The following is a 14,760-nucleotide window of genomic DNA, read 5'->3' as shown; positions in this document are numbered from 1 at the left end:
GTGCACGTCTGGAGTAAAGAAAAACACACCAGAAGGGAAAAAAAAATTATTAAGAACAATAAGAGATTGGTTCTTGGTGCTGCACCACTCACTGAAGGGTGAGCTGGCATGCACCAGCTAGCTCACAGAGCCCTGTGGTGACTAAGGCTTGGACAACATGCAGATACCTCTCCATGGTAGCTGCCGTGAGGCAAGATGCTCCTGTCTGGAGGAGATAACTGCTCTGTGCCAACGTTTACGGCACAGCTATGGCAGGGCTGCCTGGCACAGGCACGCAGCTCGGCATGGCTGGTGCTGTGGATTCATGACACGCTGGAGCTGAGCTGCAAATTCTGCTGATCCAGAACTAGGATTTCTTTTTTTTTTTTTTTTCCTACTGAAGAGAGTTTGCTTTGTTCTATGAGACCCAGGTAATTTGGTCTAGAATGCAAGTTGAAGCCTTGCAATCACACCCATGCAAATACTGTCTCATCAGCTTCTGCCATCCTGTTTAATCTCTTGCCTCTCCCCAGGCCAAAGAACCCTCCATCACCAGAGTGATACCCTGGAGACAGTGATCCTGGTAAATCCCAATGTGGACAGCATCGTGTCTGAGGTAAGGACCAGGTGCCAGTGGATTTTCTCCACATTAGCTCTCTCACCCTTGCTAGACGTAGAAGTCACAATCATCACCTTGCATCTTCTGGAGAGTTTGAACATGCTGCTAGCCTGCTGCAAGTTGTGCAGAAGCAGGGAGGTGTTCCAGCATTGTTAATAAGGTACATGCAGTAACCAGAATTCTGTGGCAGAATTTACTGTTAGACAAAGAAACACATGAGAGCACATGGTTTCTTATGTGCTAGTCCTTTAAGAATGAGCTGCTTCCTAGAAGAGTTAGTGCCTTAGCATTGCCTGATTTTAAGGATTTCATGGGAGCCTGTAGAGTTTCTAAGCAAACAAGGTGGAGTGGCTTCTGAACCTTGAGCATTCTAGTTTGATGAGGGTCTAAATGTGGTGCCCTTTTGCATGGCAGTGTAACACCAAACATCTAGCATTGGTCTACTTACTCCGTGTGAATTATGATGTGACATATGATGTGGAGCTGTGTTGGGCAGGCAATATCAGTGTCTTCCCTCTTCAATAACCTGCTCTCTTGTATGTGGAAAACTTATTTTTTGGCTATGTGTGAATCACATGTAAGTATCGTTTATCCATGTGATTGGGTTTCTGGGTGCTGATGAGGAATACAGATAACTTTCTGGCTGCAACACTCTGTCTTATGATAACAGGTCCGCTCACTGGTGTGTGATTCATCAGCCCACAAACTACTGATCTTCTGTGGTCAGAGCTCAGATCAGGAAGGAGACTTGATCCTGCAGACTGGGACCTTCACTTACGAGAAGTTTGCTGAAATACTTTCAGACCCGGAGGTGAGTGTGAGCAGTAAGCCTGCATGTCCCCTCCTGTTCACAGAGTGCAGGACAGAGCACAGCAGCCTGTGCTACTCCTTCAGGTGGCAGATCTGCCAAGGGATGGGCTTGAAACCCAGGGAAAATTTGCAATCCATAAATAATTGATGCTATGGCCTTGGGCATCTTGCTTGAACTCCCTGGCTTAAGTTTGCTAAGGTGGCAGCCTACCTTTAAGTGCCTAGCTTGAAATAACCTCCCATACTGCCTCTGCAGAGGGCAGACACTCAACATTTCTTAAAGCAGGTCTTAAAATATCTGTAGGCAGCCTCCAAAAAACAGCCATCGGAGGCCATCATTGCCCTAGTGACAAATGTGGCTATTTCTCTTCATTTCGCAGTCAGTCCAGCAAGCATAAGCTATTCATAAGGTTCAGAGTGTTCATTACAGGTGTCTGAAGATGATGAGGGGATTACTAAATGCTGATTAAGTAACTACATGATGATTAGATAATTGCAAATGTTGTTATTTAATCACAGAATTGCAGAATCATTCAGGTTGCAAGGGCACTTGAAAAGCCTATAGCCCAACCTCCTGCATAGAGCAGGGTCAGCACTGAATTTAGACAAGATTGCTCAGGACTTTGTCCAGTGGGGTCTTGAAAACCTTAAAAGACATCTCTGAACCTCTGCTCTGATGCTGATTATATCTTAGCTAGGTGTACTATAGCTTTCGTCAGAGGCTTTAAACTCTCTTTCTATTGACACTCATTGCCAATACAGATATGCTGCTTCAGTTTTTGATAAGCCCTACTTCACTGATCGCTGTGTGCCAGATGTTTAGAATGTCTCTGACTGAATGTACAGTTGCTGCAGGAATGGCTGGGTGATATTTTGACAAGTGATAAGCATTGTTGCTGTAACTAAATCAGCAAATCTGCCTATCATTTTTTTTTAGGCTGATTGTTCTCATTTATTTATGGTACCTATTTGGATGCTAACTAGTTAATTAAGGGCAGTCTAAGAAGGAGAACACATTGTTAAGAAGTGTAATAATCTCATTGCAGATACTTAGGAAGTCTGAGGTTTAATGCTGCTTTGGTGGGGATATGTTAAACGTAGCTCTTAGGAGCCTTGGAAATTTTATTGACCTTTGTTCTACTCATTAATCATGTAGCACATCGCCAGCCCTGTATATTATTGGAGATATGACTTCCAAAATAGGTGCTAGGGAAGAAAATGAGTTTGAGTAAAAAAGAAAGTCCTACGGCACTAGAACTGCACCAAGTGCTGTACGATCATTCGCTAGCCAGTGACCGAGGGTAAGTTCAGACAATGATCGAAAAGGGTATCTCAGGGTTAGAATTCACAAATCAAACAGAAACTTCTACTTTTCAGCCCAAGCCAGGGTCTGATATCCCAGGTTACATAGGAAGAAGTAAAGAAAGAGGACAGGTTGGTTCCTGCTTTCCTTTTCTTTCCTGACGTCTTGTCACTGTGCCCTCTCAACAGTCAGGAAGCAGAACAGCCCGTCAGCATTAAGAATTTCAAAGGAGAGCAGAACATGGCCCCGTGCACCTATTTGCAAAGCGCTTTTGCTTTTGGACTGTTTCATCTCTCCCCGGTGTTTTCTGTCAGCAAAGTACTCACGGTTCTTCAGTATTTCTTCCTTAACTGGCAGAAATACTGCCAGGATTTTTTCTGAAGTGCTGAATTGGTCTCAGAGCTGTATTTGACCTTTATTTGCTTGTGTTTGTCGCATTAGGTTACCCAGATTCTCAGCGACACTGATTCCGATATCAAGGCCTCCCTCACTGTGTCGTGCTTGGGAGAAGGAGACTGGAGCAACCTTGGACATCCTCGATTTCAGGAAATTATTAATCTGAAACTGAATCCTGATCCGGTTCTGCCAGAAATGGATGGGGTGTCTGAGTTTGCAGAATATGTCTCTGAGACAGTTGACGTGCCGTCTCCATTTGATCTCCTGGAGCCACCCACCTCAGGGGGCTTTTTGAAGCTTTCTAAACCCTGCTGCTATATATTCCCTGGGGGAAGAGGTGATTCTGCTCTCTTTGCTGTCAATGGGTTTAACATCCTTGTGGATGGTGGCTCTGACAGAAAATCCTGCTTCTGGAAGCTGGTAAGGCACCTGGATAGGATTGACTCAATCCTGCTCACCCACATCGGTGCAGACAACCTACCTGGTATCAATGGGCTGCTGCAGAGGAAAGTTGCTGAGCAAGAGGAGGAACAATCCCAGGGCTCTACCAACTACAGTGACTGGATGAAGAACCTAATTTCTCCTGAGCTAGGGGTGGTTTTTTTTAATGTTCCTGAAAAACTGAAGATGCCCGAATCATCCATGAAAGTGAAGAGGAGCATCGAAGAAGCTTGTCTGACACTGCAGTATCTCAGCAGACTAGGCATTAAAGCAGAGCCGCTCTACAGGGTGGTGAGCAGTACCATTGAACCTATCACTCTTTTCCATAAAATGGGAGTGGGTAAGCTGGACATGTATATACTGAATCCTGTCAAGGACAGTAAAGAAATGCAGTTTCTAATGCAGAAATGGGCTGGTAATAGTAAAGCGAAGACTGGCATAATTCTCGCAAGTGGGAAAGAAGGTGAAATTTCTGTTCCCTATCTCACATCCATCACAGCCCTGGTGGTGTGGCTTCCAGCCAGCCCAACAGAGAAAATTGTAAGGGTTTTGTTTCCTGGAAATGCTCCTCAAAATAAGATACTGGAAGGTCTTGAGAAACTCAAGCACCTGGATTTTCTGAGGTACCCAGTGGCTACTCAGAAGGACATCACTTCTGGAATGCCTCCACCTGTGCTGAAGCAGACCAAAATTAAACAAAGAACTGACAGTAAAGAGAGTCTTAAATCTTCCCCCAAGCCATCTGTGACAAAGCAAGCTAAGAAAGAAGAGGCAGTTGAGGAGGGGATTAAGGAGGTAAAACCAGAAGTCGTAAAGGATGCTAAAATTGAGAAAAAGGTTAAAGAACACTCAGAGAAAATTCTTGAGAAACTTGTTAAACATGAAAAGATAAAGACAGAGTCAAGTGATGCTCTCAAAGCTGAGAAAAGAAAATTGGCAAAAGACAAGGTTGGAAAAAAGCATCTCAAAGAGAAAGTATCCAAACTGGAGGAGAAGAAAGACAAAGAAAAGAAAGAGATTAAGAAGGAGAAAAAGGACTTAAAAAAAGATGATGGAAAGAAAGAGGAAAAAAAAGATTCCAAGAAAGAGGATAAAAAGAAAGAAACCAAACCAGAGCCCAAAAAAATTTCTAAACCAGACTTAAAACCATTTACTCCAGAAGTAAGAAAAACATTATACAAAGCAAAAGTTCCAGGCAGACTCAAAACTGAGAAGATTAAGATCAAACCTGAAAAGGAAATACCTGCTGACCTGAAGATGTCACCAATGGAGAAGGCACCTGTGCAGGTGGAGCCAGGAGAGGCTTCCATAGCTGAACAGAGGCTAGTCCTATCTTCACCAGAAGATCTTACAAAGGACTTTGAGGAACTGAGGCATGAGGAGAAAGAGGCCTTGCAGGTGGCGCAAGAAATGTCTGATATTGAGGTTAGTGATAAGATTATGAGAATACCTGAAACTGAGATAAGAGACTCTGCTGACATGATTGCTCAGAGCTGCCTTGAAGTGGATCTGCTTTTGAAAACAAACATTCCTGATCAGGTAATGCCTACTGCTGATATGGAAGAAGCATCACCAGCAGAGGACAAGACAGTCCCTCAGCTAGAACCAAGAGCAGGACTTGCTGACAAAATAGAGGATGAAAGAAGATCAATAGATGAAAATCGTGACATGAAACACTGCGAGACAAAAGCTGAGCAGGACAAGGAAGTTCAGCTGTTTGCAGACAAAGAACAGGTACCATCACAGATAGACCTCTTAGCAAAGGGTGTTCGATCACCAGTGCTCAGAGAGGAAGACAAGGAGGAAGAGGAGAAAATCCCTTTGGACAGAAAACAGAGGGAAGCAGAAACAAAGACTTGTGAGGGGACAGAGGCACAGGAAGAGGGTGAGAAGGAAAAGAAAGAAGATGTGATAGAAAAGGCAGAACTGGAAGAAAAGGAAGAATACCTTGTGAAGGTAGAGGAGAAGGTGGAAGAGAATAGAGACTTCTATGAGCTGAATCAGGATGAGAGGGAGAACAAAATGTTTACCACTACAGAAAAGGAAAAAGAATTTAGTGACATGGGTGAGAAAAACAAGTTACTTGGAAAAGACATAAGAAAGGAAGAATCATATCTGAGCACTCTGCCAGTCACACCAGGGGCAGCAGCAGAACATGTTTCATATATCCAAGATGAAACAATCCCAGGATACTCAGAAACAGAGCAGACCATTTCTGATGAAGAAATACATGATGAACAGGAAGAGAGGATCCCACACTTGAAGTATGATGTCAATGCCTATGACATTTCTGTTCCTGACCACCCAGGCTCTTTTGAAGCAATACATGGAATACAGGCCATGCCTACTGCTGACCTTTCAGCCAAGGGCTATGTTGGCCAGGAGTCTGAAATCCTGGCATATCCTACAAACATTGTGGCAGCACCTCTAGCTGAGGAGGAACATATATCCTCTGCCACCTCCATTACAGAATGTGATAAGCTTTCATCTTTTGCAACTTCAGTAGCAGAAGACCAATCTGTTGCATCTATAACAGCACCACAAACAGAAGAGACTGGGAAAAGCTCTTTACTTCTAGACACAGTAAACAGCATGCCCTCCTCTCGGACTGAAGCAACCCAAGGTCTCGACTATGTTCCCTCTGCTGGCACAATCTCTCCCACATCATCCTTGGAGGAAGACAAATATTTTAAATCTCCACCCCCTGAAGATTTCCACACCTTAGCAGAAGGAGAGAGAAAACTGGAAGCTCAAAAAAAGGATCTTCATGAAGAGGCAGAAGATGAAGAGGAAGAAGAAGATGGGACTCCAAATATTGAAATGCCTGAGAAACTCAGGGGGCATTACAGTACCCCCATGTTTGCTCATCAAGCATGTCCTGACAACGTGTTAATCGATGTTCCCACACAAGTGATGCAAACTTCTGGTTTGCCACTATCCTCTGAAGAAACACCATTTCCCCAGGTTGATGCTGCGGAGGCTGAGGAACGATGCATGAGTCCTGATGACAGTACAGTCAAAATGGCCTCTCCCACCCCATCTGGCCCCACTAGTGCAGGACACACACCTTTCTACCAGTCTCCAGTGGAGGAAAAACTAGAAACAGTAGATTCAGATCTATTTGAAAAACAAACAGATGATGCTGCCAAGAAATTGGAAAGCCAGACTTGTGTTGTGGTGAAGAGAACCAAGGGTGAACCGTTCGGAGAAGACGTGGTATCTGCAGCAAAATACAGACATGAAAAAGAAGTGCCTGGACCCGAACAGCACACACTGGACCTGGGCAGTGACGTTCCAGTGTCTCTTGGAGAGGAGGTGCAGGAAGAACCGCTGGGGAAGGAGGAGCTGCCCTGGCTCTCCTACCACAAGCAGGACACAGTGGTGATAGGGGAGGAGGAGGAGCGTCCCGTGCGGCTCCACCCCAGCACAGATGTGTTTCTGGAGCCAGAAAAAGAGCAAGGAACTAAATCCATGACAGAAAGTTTAATGGGATTTTCAAAACACTTGTCCTTTAAGCCATTCTCTACCACAGAAGTATCCCCAGGAAATGTGGATCCTCCACAGTTCATGAGGCAAAGCGAATCTGAAAGTGACAAATCTTCACAGTTTTCACCAGATGATACCAAAACACTTTCTTTTACAGAAGAAAGTATTGCTAAAAAGACCTCAGATACTTCTGTTAAGGGAGTGACTGCTGAAGAGGGAAAACTGCTGTATTTCACAGGAGATACCTCAGAAGACAAGTCTTCTCATGTTACCATTAAAGACATTTCTCCAGAAGAGACTAAATCCATTTCTCTCACTGAGAGCCCCAGCAAGGTTGTCTCTTCAGACATTTTTGTTAAAGGAATTTCTTCAGAAGACATCAAATCTCTTAGTTTCACAGAAGAGATACCTGTAAAAGAAAAAACTACGTCTGACTTTACTGCTAAATTCCCTTCCGAAGCTGCGAAATCCCTGGATTTCACAGAGCAGAGCCCAGCTACATATGAAAAATTGTTGAAAATTTCTGCCAAAGAACTCTCAGAAGAAGTGTCAAAATCTTTTCCTTGTCCAGAAAGTAGCTCAGTTAAAGACACATCACTCAGAGATAGTTCAACTGAAGATACATCTCCAGATGACAGCAGTTTATTTTCCGCATCAGAAAAGGGTCCATTTAGGGGAAGAACTGCCGGCTTGGACTCTCAGGGAGTATCTCCAGATGCAAAGGGCTTACACTTCACAGAATCTAGCCCAACTGAGGATAAAACATCTTCACACATTTCTGCTGAAGCTGTAAAATCTTGCAGGTTCAGCGAAGCTCAAGAAGAAAAATCTCCAGAAATGGAAGACTTTTACATGAAAGATTTAAGCTGTGAGAAGAAAGTGTGGTTCCCAGAAGAGGTGGATGAGAAGCCTGTTCAGGGAAGGAGGCAGATATATGATAAAGAGAGAGAGAGCACATTCTTGGATGAGGTACCAGAATATGAAACAAAATCCCCTCCTGAAATGGGAGAGAAGGAGATCCTGTCTCCTGAAGTGCCTGCCAGTCACATCTGGAGAAGAGCAGAAAGGGAAGCATGGGGCTCTGCGTATGGGTATCTTCAGGAAGGAAGAGAGGCTGGAAGAGGAGGGCAGTTAACCAAGGAAGAGGATGAGAATCTTTGTCATGCTGAAGACAAAACTCTGCTACAGCAAGCAGAAACAGCATGTTTAAAGATAGAATCATGTGATTATAAAGAAGACACACAGAAGAGTGTCAAACCTACATCAGAAACAAAGAAAGAGGAGACAGTTCCTACTGACATCACGCTTCCAGAAAGAACACAAACGGGAAGTTCTCCTTTGTCTTCTCGATACATCTCTGGTGAAGAAAATCAGGCCAAAGCATTAGCTGGAAACAAAGGCAGGCAAGAATTGTCCTTGACATCTAAACAAGATTACTCCTACTTAGATGATGAGGAGAAAGCTGTCCTAGATATCTATGCAAAGTCACTAGACCAAGCACTGACGGCATCTCCCCTGTCTGTAATGGCTACTGCTCAAGAAAAGGAGATTGACACACCACCAGAAACAAAGGCACCTTACAAGTTAGGTCAGTGCAAGCCACTTTCAGAGGAGGAAGTCCCACTGAAGAAGACAGAAAAGAAATCGGACATCAGTGGTTTGTACCAGGAAATAGACTGTAAATACAAGTCAGATAGAAAGCAAGAGGATGACTGTAAATCCACTGAGGGTCTCTATGACTCTACAGGAAGAAAAGAGCAGATGGCAGCAGCATCTACTCTGTTGCAATCTACAAGACCAGCAGAATACGAATATATAGCAGCATCCCCGGAAGGGAGTGCTTCAGGGTCAGGGCAGCATGCACACTCCCTTTTAGGACAAGGCCCTTGTCAAAAAAGCAGTGCTGCCATAGGCCATGCTGAGGCTGCAGGTTCTGCCAGCCAAGTGGCATATCCTCCAGAGACCTATTCCATGAGCTCCCCTGAGCCTTATTCCTATGAGGAAGGGGTCTGCAGACACAGAGGTGATGACAGTTTCACAGGACAAGAGCAAGAAGAAAGAGAACCAACTCCCTACCCTGATGAAAGAAGTTTCAAGTATGCTGACATCTATGAGAAAATTATTGTGTCTGGAGTTGGATCCTCCCCTTTCACACCCAAGGGTGCAGACAGCCCAGTTCACACTGACAAGATGCCAACAACAGCACTGATTTCTCAAAAAGGGCAAAGCTTTCATGTCTCCGCAAAGGAAGAAGAGTCCTGCCTTTATACCTCTGCTGAGAAGGAGTTGTCATCTCCAGCATCCCCTAAAGATAAAGCAGATTCAGCCTTTGACTATACAGACATCCATGAAAGATACTTGCCCTTGTCTGAAAGAGATAAGCCTAGGGTATCTGAAGGACAGGAAAAACTGAAGGTGTCATCTGCTTTTCCAGAAGAATTGGACTCTGAAATGCACCCATCATCTGCAAGCACAGCATTTGCCTCTCCCACAGACATGACTCATATATTTAATCAACAAAAATCAGCTGCTTATGTTGATGCTGCTTGTCCAGATGAGAACATCCTTTTGTCTAGCCAGGAGCAGGTATCTCTGTTCCTGAAATCTGAAAGCCCAAATCCCAAAGACACATACTATGAGAAAGCAGGTCAAGGGGAAGAAAGCACGAGTGACTCAGAGTTAGAAAAAGGTGCTAAGGAGAAATCTGAGAAGGAGTCTAAACTGCACAGCCCTGCTAAAGGTACAGGCACAGTCTATGCACACATCTCAGCAATGGACAAGTTTCATGTACCAGAACCCCTTCTGCAAAGCACGCGTCAGGAGTCCATTTCACCCAGTTCTACTGCCTCGTCACCCTCTGATCCAGGGTGGAAAGGGGAATATGGAAGTAGGAAAACTGCATCAGCCACCGTTGTGGGGACATGTGTTCCTGGTTACAGTGACGTGCCAGACATAAGCAGAGATCAGCAGACTTCAGAAGTGTACCAGCTAAGACAAGATTCTTCACAAAAGAGAGAGGTTGCTAAACATACCACAGAAGAATCACATTTCTGTGTAACAGATTATCCAAGTGCAGCAGCGGCCTCAGAGAGCCAGGACCAAGCCATAGACTTGAAATCTGCTTCTGGAAAACAGGAAGAGGCATTCAAAAAGGGCCCAACAGCAGAGGGCACAGTGATGCACAGCCCTTCAGGATTTGAATGCCCCCTGCTAGAAAAGAGTGAAACACCCAGTATGCTCAGACATGAGCAAACCTCAGCAAGCCATTTTGGGGATATCTCTCTTCCTTTAAAGTCTCCTCGTGCTTTGCTGTCAGATCAGGGAAAGAAAGATGAGTACTTGGAGGTTCCTGAGAAAATCAGCAGCCTTGACTCATCTTTTGCTAAATTCTCACCACTGAGTCCATATGAAGAAGATAAGTTGTTCTCCAAAGCTGTGGAAAGGGAGTCTATGCCCCAACATCAGCTGAAAGATGACTCTTCCAGCCTGTCAGAGGAACCTTCATCTGAAGCTACCACTCCTGTGATACCAACTAAAGCAGAAAGTTTCTACTCCCATATGCTTTCCACATACACGGGTGCAGGAGAGGAACCAGGTACCAGGAGTCTTTGGGATGTGTCTCCACAGATTCCAGATAGTGCTGTGAAAACACATACAGCTGAAACCAAAGACTTTGTGTTTGCTAAAGAATATGGTTCTCCATTCACCAGCGGCATGGGTGACAGCATTTCGCCAAGCAGAAAGGAGTGCCAGAGCTCAGAGACCACACCATGCTCTGCAGAGAAACAACGGCAACCCTGCGTAAGCAGCCCAGAGCAAAAGGCACCATTTTCAGAGCACCCGTTGACACTGACATCTCTCCCTGATGTCCTGACATCATTTTCTCATCAGCAGCACGAAGATGAAACCACAGCCAATGGTCCAACAGAGGTGAGCACCAGTCTGCAAGCTTTCCAAAGTACGTACCATGCAGCAGAGGCAAAAGATGAAAAACCATGTGCTGATTCTGACAGCAGTTTTTCTCCATGCGCAGGCAAAGAGGACACAGAGAGGCAGAGCCGTCCTTCCTCTCTGATGTCCCCTGCACACAGTTTCCAGCCCTTTTTCCCAGATGTGCAGAGGAGTGGAAAAACAGAGGACCATGGAGATGCTTCCCATGAGATGGAGCCACATCTAGGAGGCAGTTTTGGTTGCAGACAGAAATTCTCCTCATGTGAATACAAACACAGGAAAGGAGAGCTCTCTCCCTCATTCATCAACCCGAGCCCTCATGAGCTCTCTGAAGATAGTGACCTCTCACAGGAGGACGGTCATCCTTCAGTGCAAGGAAGACCACCCCACACTGGTAGTAGTCCCATGCAAAGTGCCACAGTGGAGGAAACTCCTCCAACGTCAGTGAGTGATTCTGGAACCTCTCAGTCAGACTCGGATGTCCCGCCTGAGACAGAAGAATGTCCGTCCATCACAGCAGATGCCAACATGGACTCAGATGAAGACGCTGATTTCCTTCCAGTGGACAAAGCTGTTGGGAATGCTCATCACACCAGTTCTAGGTCCAGCCATGATCCTCAGCCTGTTCCAATGGTAGATCCTCATCCCCATCCTCCTCACCCTGATGTCTGCATGGTAGACCCTGATATGTTGGTAAATGAGCAAAGCATGAGCAGAACTGATAAAATCTCCAAGAAAGACATAAAAGAAAAGAACAAAAGTGTGAGGAAGCCCTTGAACAAACCCAAGTCTTCCTCACCTGCGCGTAAATTAGATGTGAAAGGGAAACGATCCCCCACTCCTGTGAAACAGCCATCGGACAAATCTCCAAAATCTGTCACTGCCAAAAAAGAAAGAGATGGTGGAGAAAAGCCCAAACCACGCGGTGGAATGGTGCAGCCAGAGGATGAGTTATCCCGGAGCAGCCACAGCAACCCTGGCAAGAGCCTTGTTAATGGCATCAAAACAAACCCTGGTAAGAAATTCTTCTTTAAGCATGCATGTCCATAGAATCACAGAATCCCAGCATGGTTTGGGTTGAAGGGACCTTAAAGGTCCTCCAGTTCCAACCCCCTGCCATGGGCAGGGACACCTTCCACTAGAGCAGGTTGCTCCAAGCCCCTGTGTCCAACCTGGCCTTGAGCACTGCCAGGGATGGGGCAGCCACAGCTTCTCTGGGCACCCTAAAGAATGGAGAAAACTGGAAAACAGCTGATGTCTGTGGTCTTGGCGGGTGCCCATTGCAGACAGTGTGGCAGAGAGGGTGTAATAGAAGTGGGGGAAGGTTTGCAGAGGCACTACAGGAAACTCCTCTCACATGAGAGCAGCTGAAGGGAAAGACACGAAGAGAGCCCCTTTGCATGTTGTTACAAATACAGCTCAGGAGAGCCAAACTGGTGTCACTGACAGATGGTGTCACTGGCAGCAGCGGCAATGGACAAGCCACATGGTTGATGAAGAGGCTGCTCAGTGTAGTGGGGAGGGATAGGAAAGCAGCAGCCAGAGCAGTGAGGTGGTCACAGTGCCAGGCCCAGGAGGGCTCTGCAAAAGAATGTGGAGTGAACAAGGGCAGAGAAAGCTGATGCTCATGATCAGCTGACAAGCACATAGGGTGCAGTCAAGAGAGAGCCTGCACCAGGGTATTAGCAGAGTGCATGTACAGAAAAGTCAGATCTTGGAGGTGCTGCGCAGAAGAACTGGCAAGATGCAGTGCCTGGATATGTGAGTCTGAAAGGAGGGTTGAGGCAAAGTTAAAGGATGTAGAGGTTGTGCATGGAGCAGTGCTGTGAGTTGCCCAAAACAAACTTGGGGTGAGGAGTCAGCATCCATAAGGCTGGCTGAGAAAGGAAGGGATTCTTTGTGTAGCAGCCAGGCAGCACAATGAGGTGTCCATCCTAGCAGTTAGTGGCTTTTTGCTCACAGAAAAGACTGTCCAGAGATAACAGCATATGGAAGGAAAAAGAGGACCGACGACTCTGTGATTCCACAGAGAGCAGGAGGGAGAGGGGGGACAGTCCTTCTATGGGTTGTGTGTGTATATATATGCGTACATATTGCTGAGTATAACAGCCCTTGTTTGACCATCTCTCATCTCATAAATGTAAGTGGCAGCAAATGAAGAAGAGGTACAAAAGGTTGATAGGAAAGAACAATAGAGTCCTTGGAATGGCAGCAATTCACAGGGATGGCAGAAAGCCAGTGTGGAGTATCCAGAAAGGCTACCTTAGGATAGCATATAAAGGCCACCAGAATGGGTTTCTTTAGCAAATGTAGACTGTTAAAATTCAGGACTAAATATTGTTTGGGATGACAACTCTGCAGAAGCTAATAATAGAGATTTTTGTTTCCCTTCTCCAGGAAAAGCTTCTGAGTCTAAAGCTTTCCAGTCCCTCCCCAAAGAACAGCAGAACTCCCTTTCCCTCCCAAGAGCTGTGGCAGCACTGGCCCAGAAATATACCCAGGTCACCCCTGAACAGCAGAGCCTGGATAAATCTTAACTTTGTCACTGCAACTGCAGGGGAAATGCAGCTTTCTGGAATTGAAGTCCTTCAGTGTTAATTTGAGTGTTTGTCCTTTCCAAAAGGGTTTTGATAGCCTCTCTTCTTTTTTTTTTTTTTTTCCCCAAAGCTTCCAATAGTCCTAAGAGCAGTTTGCCTGTGCCCATGGGTCCACCTGTCTATGTGGACTTGGCATACATCCCCAACCATTGCAGCGGAAAGAACACGGATCCGGAGTTCTTCAAGCGAGTTCGAGCATCGTATTATGTTGTGAGTGGGAACGATGCAGCCAATGGAGAACCAAGCCGTGCAGTGTTGGATGCCCTCCTGGAGGGGAAGTCTCAGTGGGGTGAGAACCTGCAGGTAGGTCATGGGAATGCCAAGGAGTGTGTGTGATGCTACTTGTGTCACAAGTGCTGGGGAGGAGGTGTGTGTCACAGAGATACCCAGAGGGAGTATACAAGGACATAATGAGAGGAAGCAAATGGTACTGGGCAAGTATTGCTCTGCAATCTTAAAAGAGTAATTGTTTGTACCCATGATGAGGACACTCGCAAAGTGGTGTGAGTGGAAACAGGTAGGTCCTCCTTTCCTTCTGAGGGGAGGAAGCATTTAGAGATCATACACTCCTACTTACCTTCCTCAAGCGAGAACAAGCACCATCACAGTCTGTATTTTCATCACAGTGTCCCACACCCAGTGGCATTTGTTGCTCACTGGCGATCTTTCTGATAGCAGATTTTTATTAGTGCTTTTAAACCAGAGTGTTCTTACACATAGTTCTTGCTCAGTTTGGTTTGCAGGACATTCCGAGTGGGCGCTCTTTCTGAAGCCAGGTACAAGAAAGTGTGTATGTTCTTTCAGATCAAGCAGCCTCAGATTTCAAGGTCCCCGAGTGGCACGTTGAGTCAGTAGGCACATAAAGTCTACTGTCAGGCCATTAACAGTGACACTTTCAGAATTGTTCATTTTCACACTGAGGGATCTGTCTAAGGCTGTTTCAGGAGCTCCACAGAGTGATGCTTTCCCCTGCACTGCAGCTGTTTTCATCATTAAGATCTTAGTTCTGCCAGTCTGCAGCCATTGTGCTGGTAGTGCATAAAATAAAGCACCAGCTCTGCCTTAGAGAGCCTGACCTCTGAAAGACATTAAATAGAACAAGAAGTACCAAGGGTACAGTGTTCCGAAATGAAATGGAAATTTTAGCCTCAGCTCCTGTGGGCATTGTTTGTCACTGC

At 45.6% G+C, this 14,760-nt stretch overlaps 1 protein-coding gene across 1 annotated transcript in view; it reads left to right on the top strand.

Moving 5' to 3' along the window:
- The first annotated feature begins 518 nt into the window (after positions 1-518).
- Positions 519-14,760, top strand: part of MAP1A (microtubule-associated protein 1A) — a 14,459-nt gene continuing 217 nt past the window's right edge. Inside the window, exons 1-8 of the mRNA XM_010023230.1 lie at positions 519-595; positions 1,269-1,409; positions 3,153-5,087; positions 5,283-6,434; positions 6,513-7,003; positions 7,838-8,003; positions 10,662-12,000; positions 13,653-13,885. Coding sequence (XP_010021532.1) covers positions 3,303-5,087; positions 5,283-6,434; positions 6,513-7,003; positions 7,838-8,003; positions 10,662-12,000; positions 13,653-13,885 — 5,166 coding nt within the window. The 5' untranslated portion in view covers positions 519-595; positions 1,269-1,409; positions 3,153-3,302. The remainder of the gene's footprint in view (positions 596-1,268; positions 1,410-3,152; positions 5,088-5,282; positions 6,435-6,512; positions 7,004-7,837; positions 8,004-10,661; positions 12,001-13,652; positions 13,886-14,760) is intronic.

Source organism: Nestor notabilis, unplaced genomic scaffold (genome assembly GCF_000696875.1).
Source record: "Nestor notabilis isolate BGI_N333 unplaced genomic scaffold, ASM69687v1 scaffold14161, whole genome shotgun sequence".
Taxonomy (NCBI): Eukaryota; Metazoa; Chordata; class Aves; order Psittaciformes; family Psittacidae; genus Nestor; species Nestor notabilis.
Note: the sequence above shows the minus strand (reverse complement) of the source record. Positions and strands in the feature narration are given on the sequence as shown.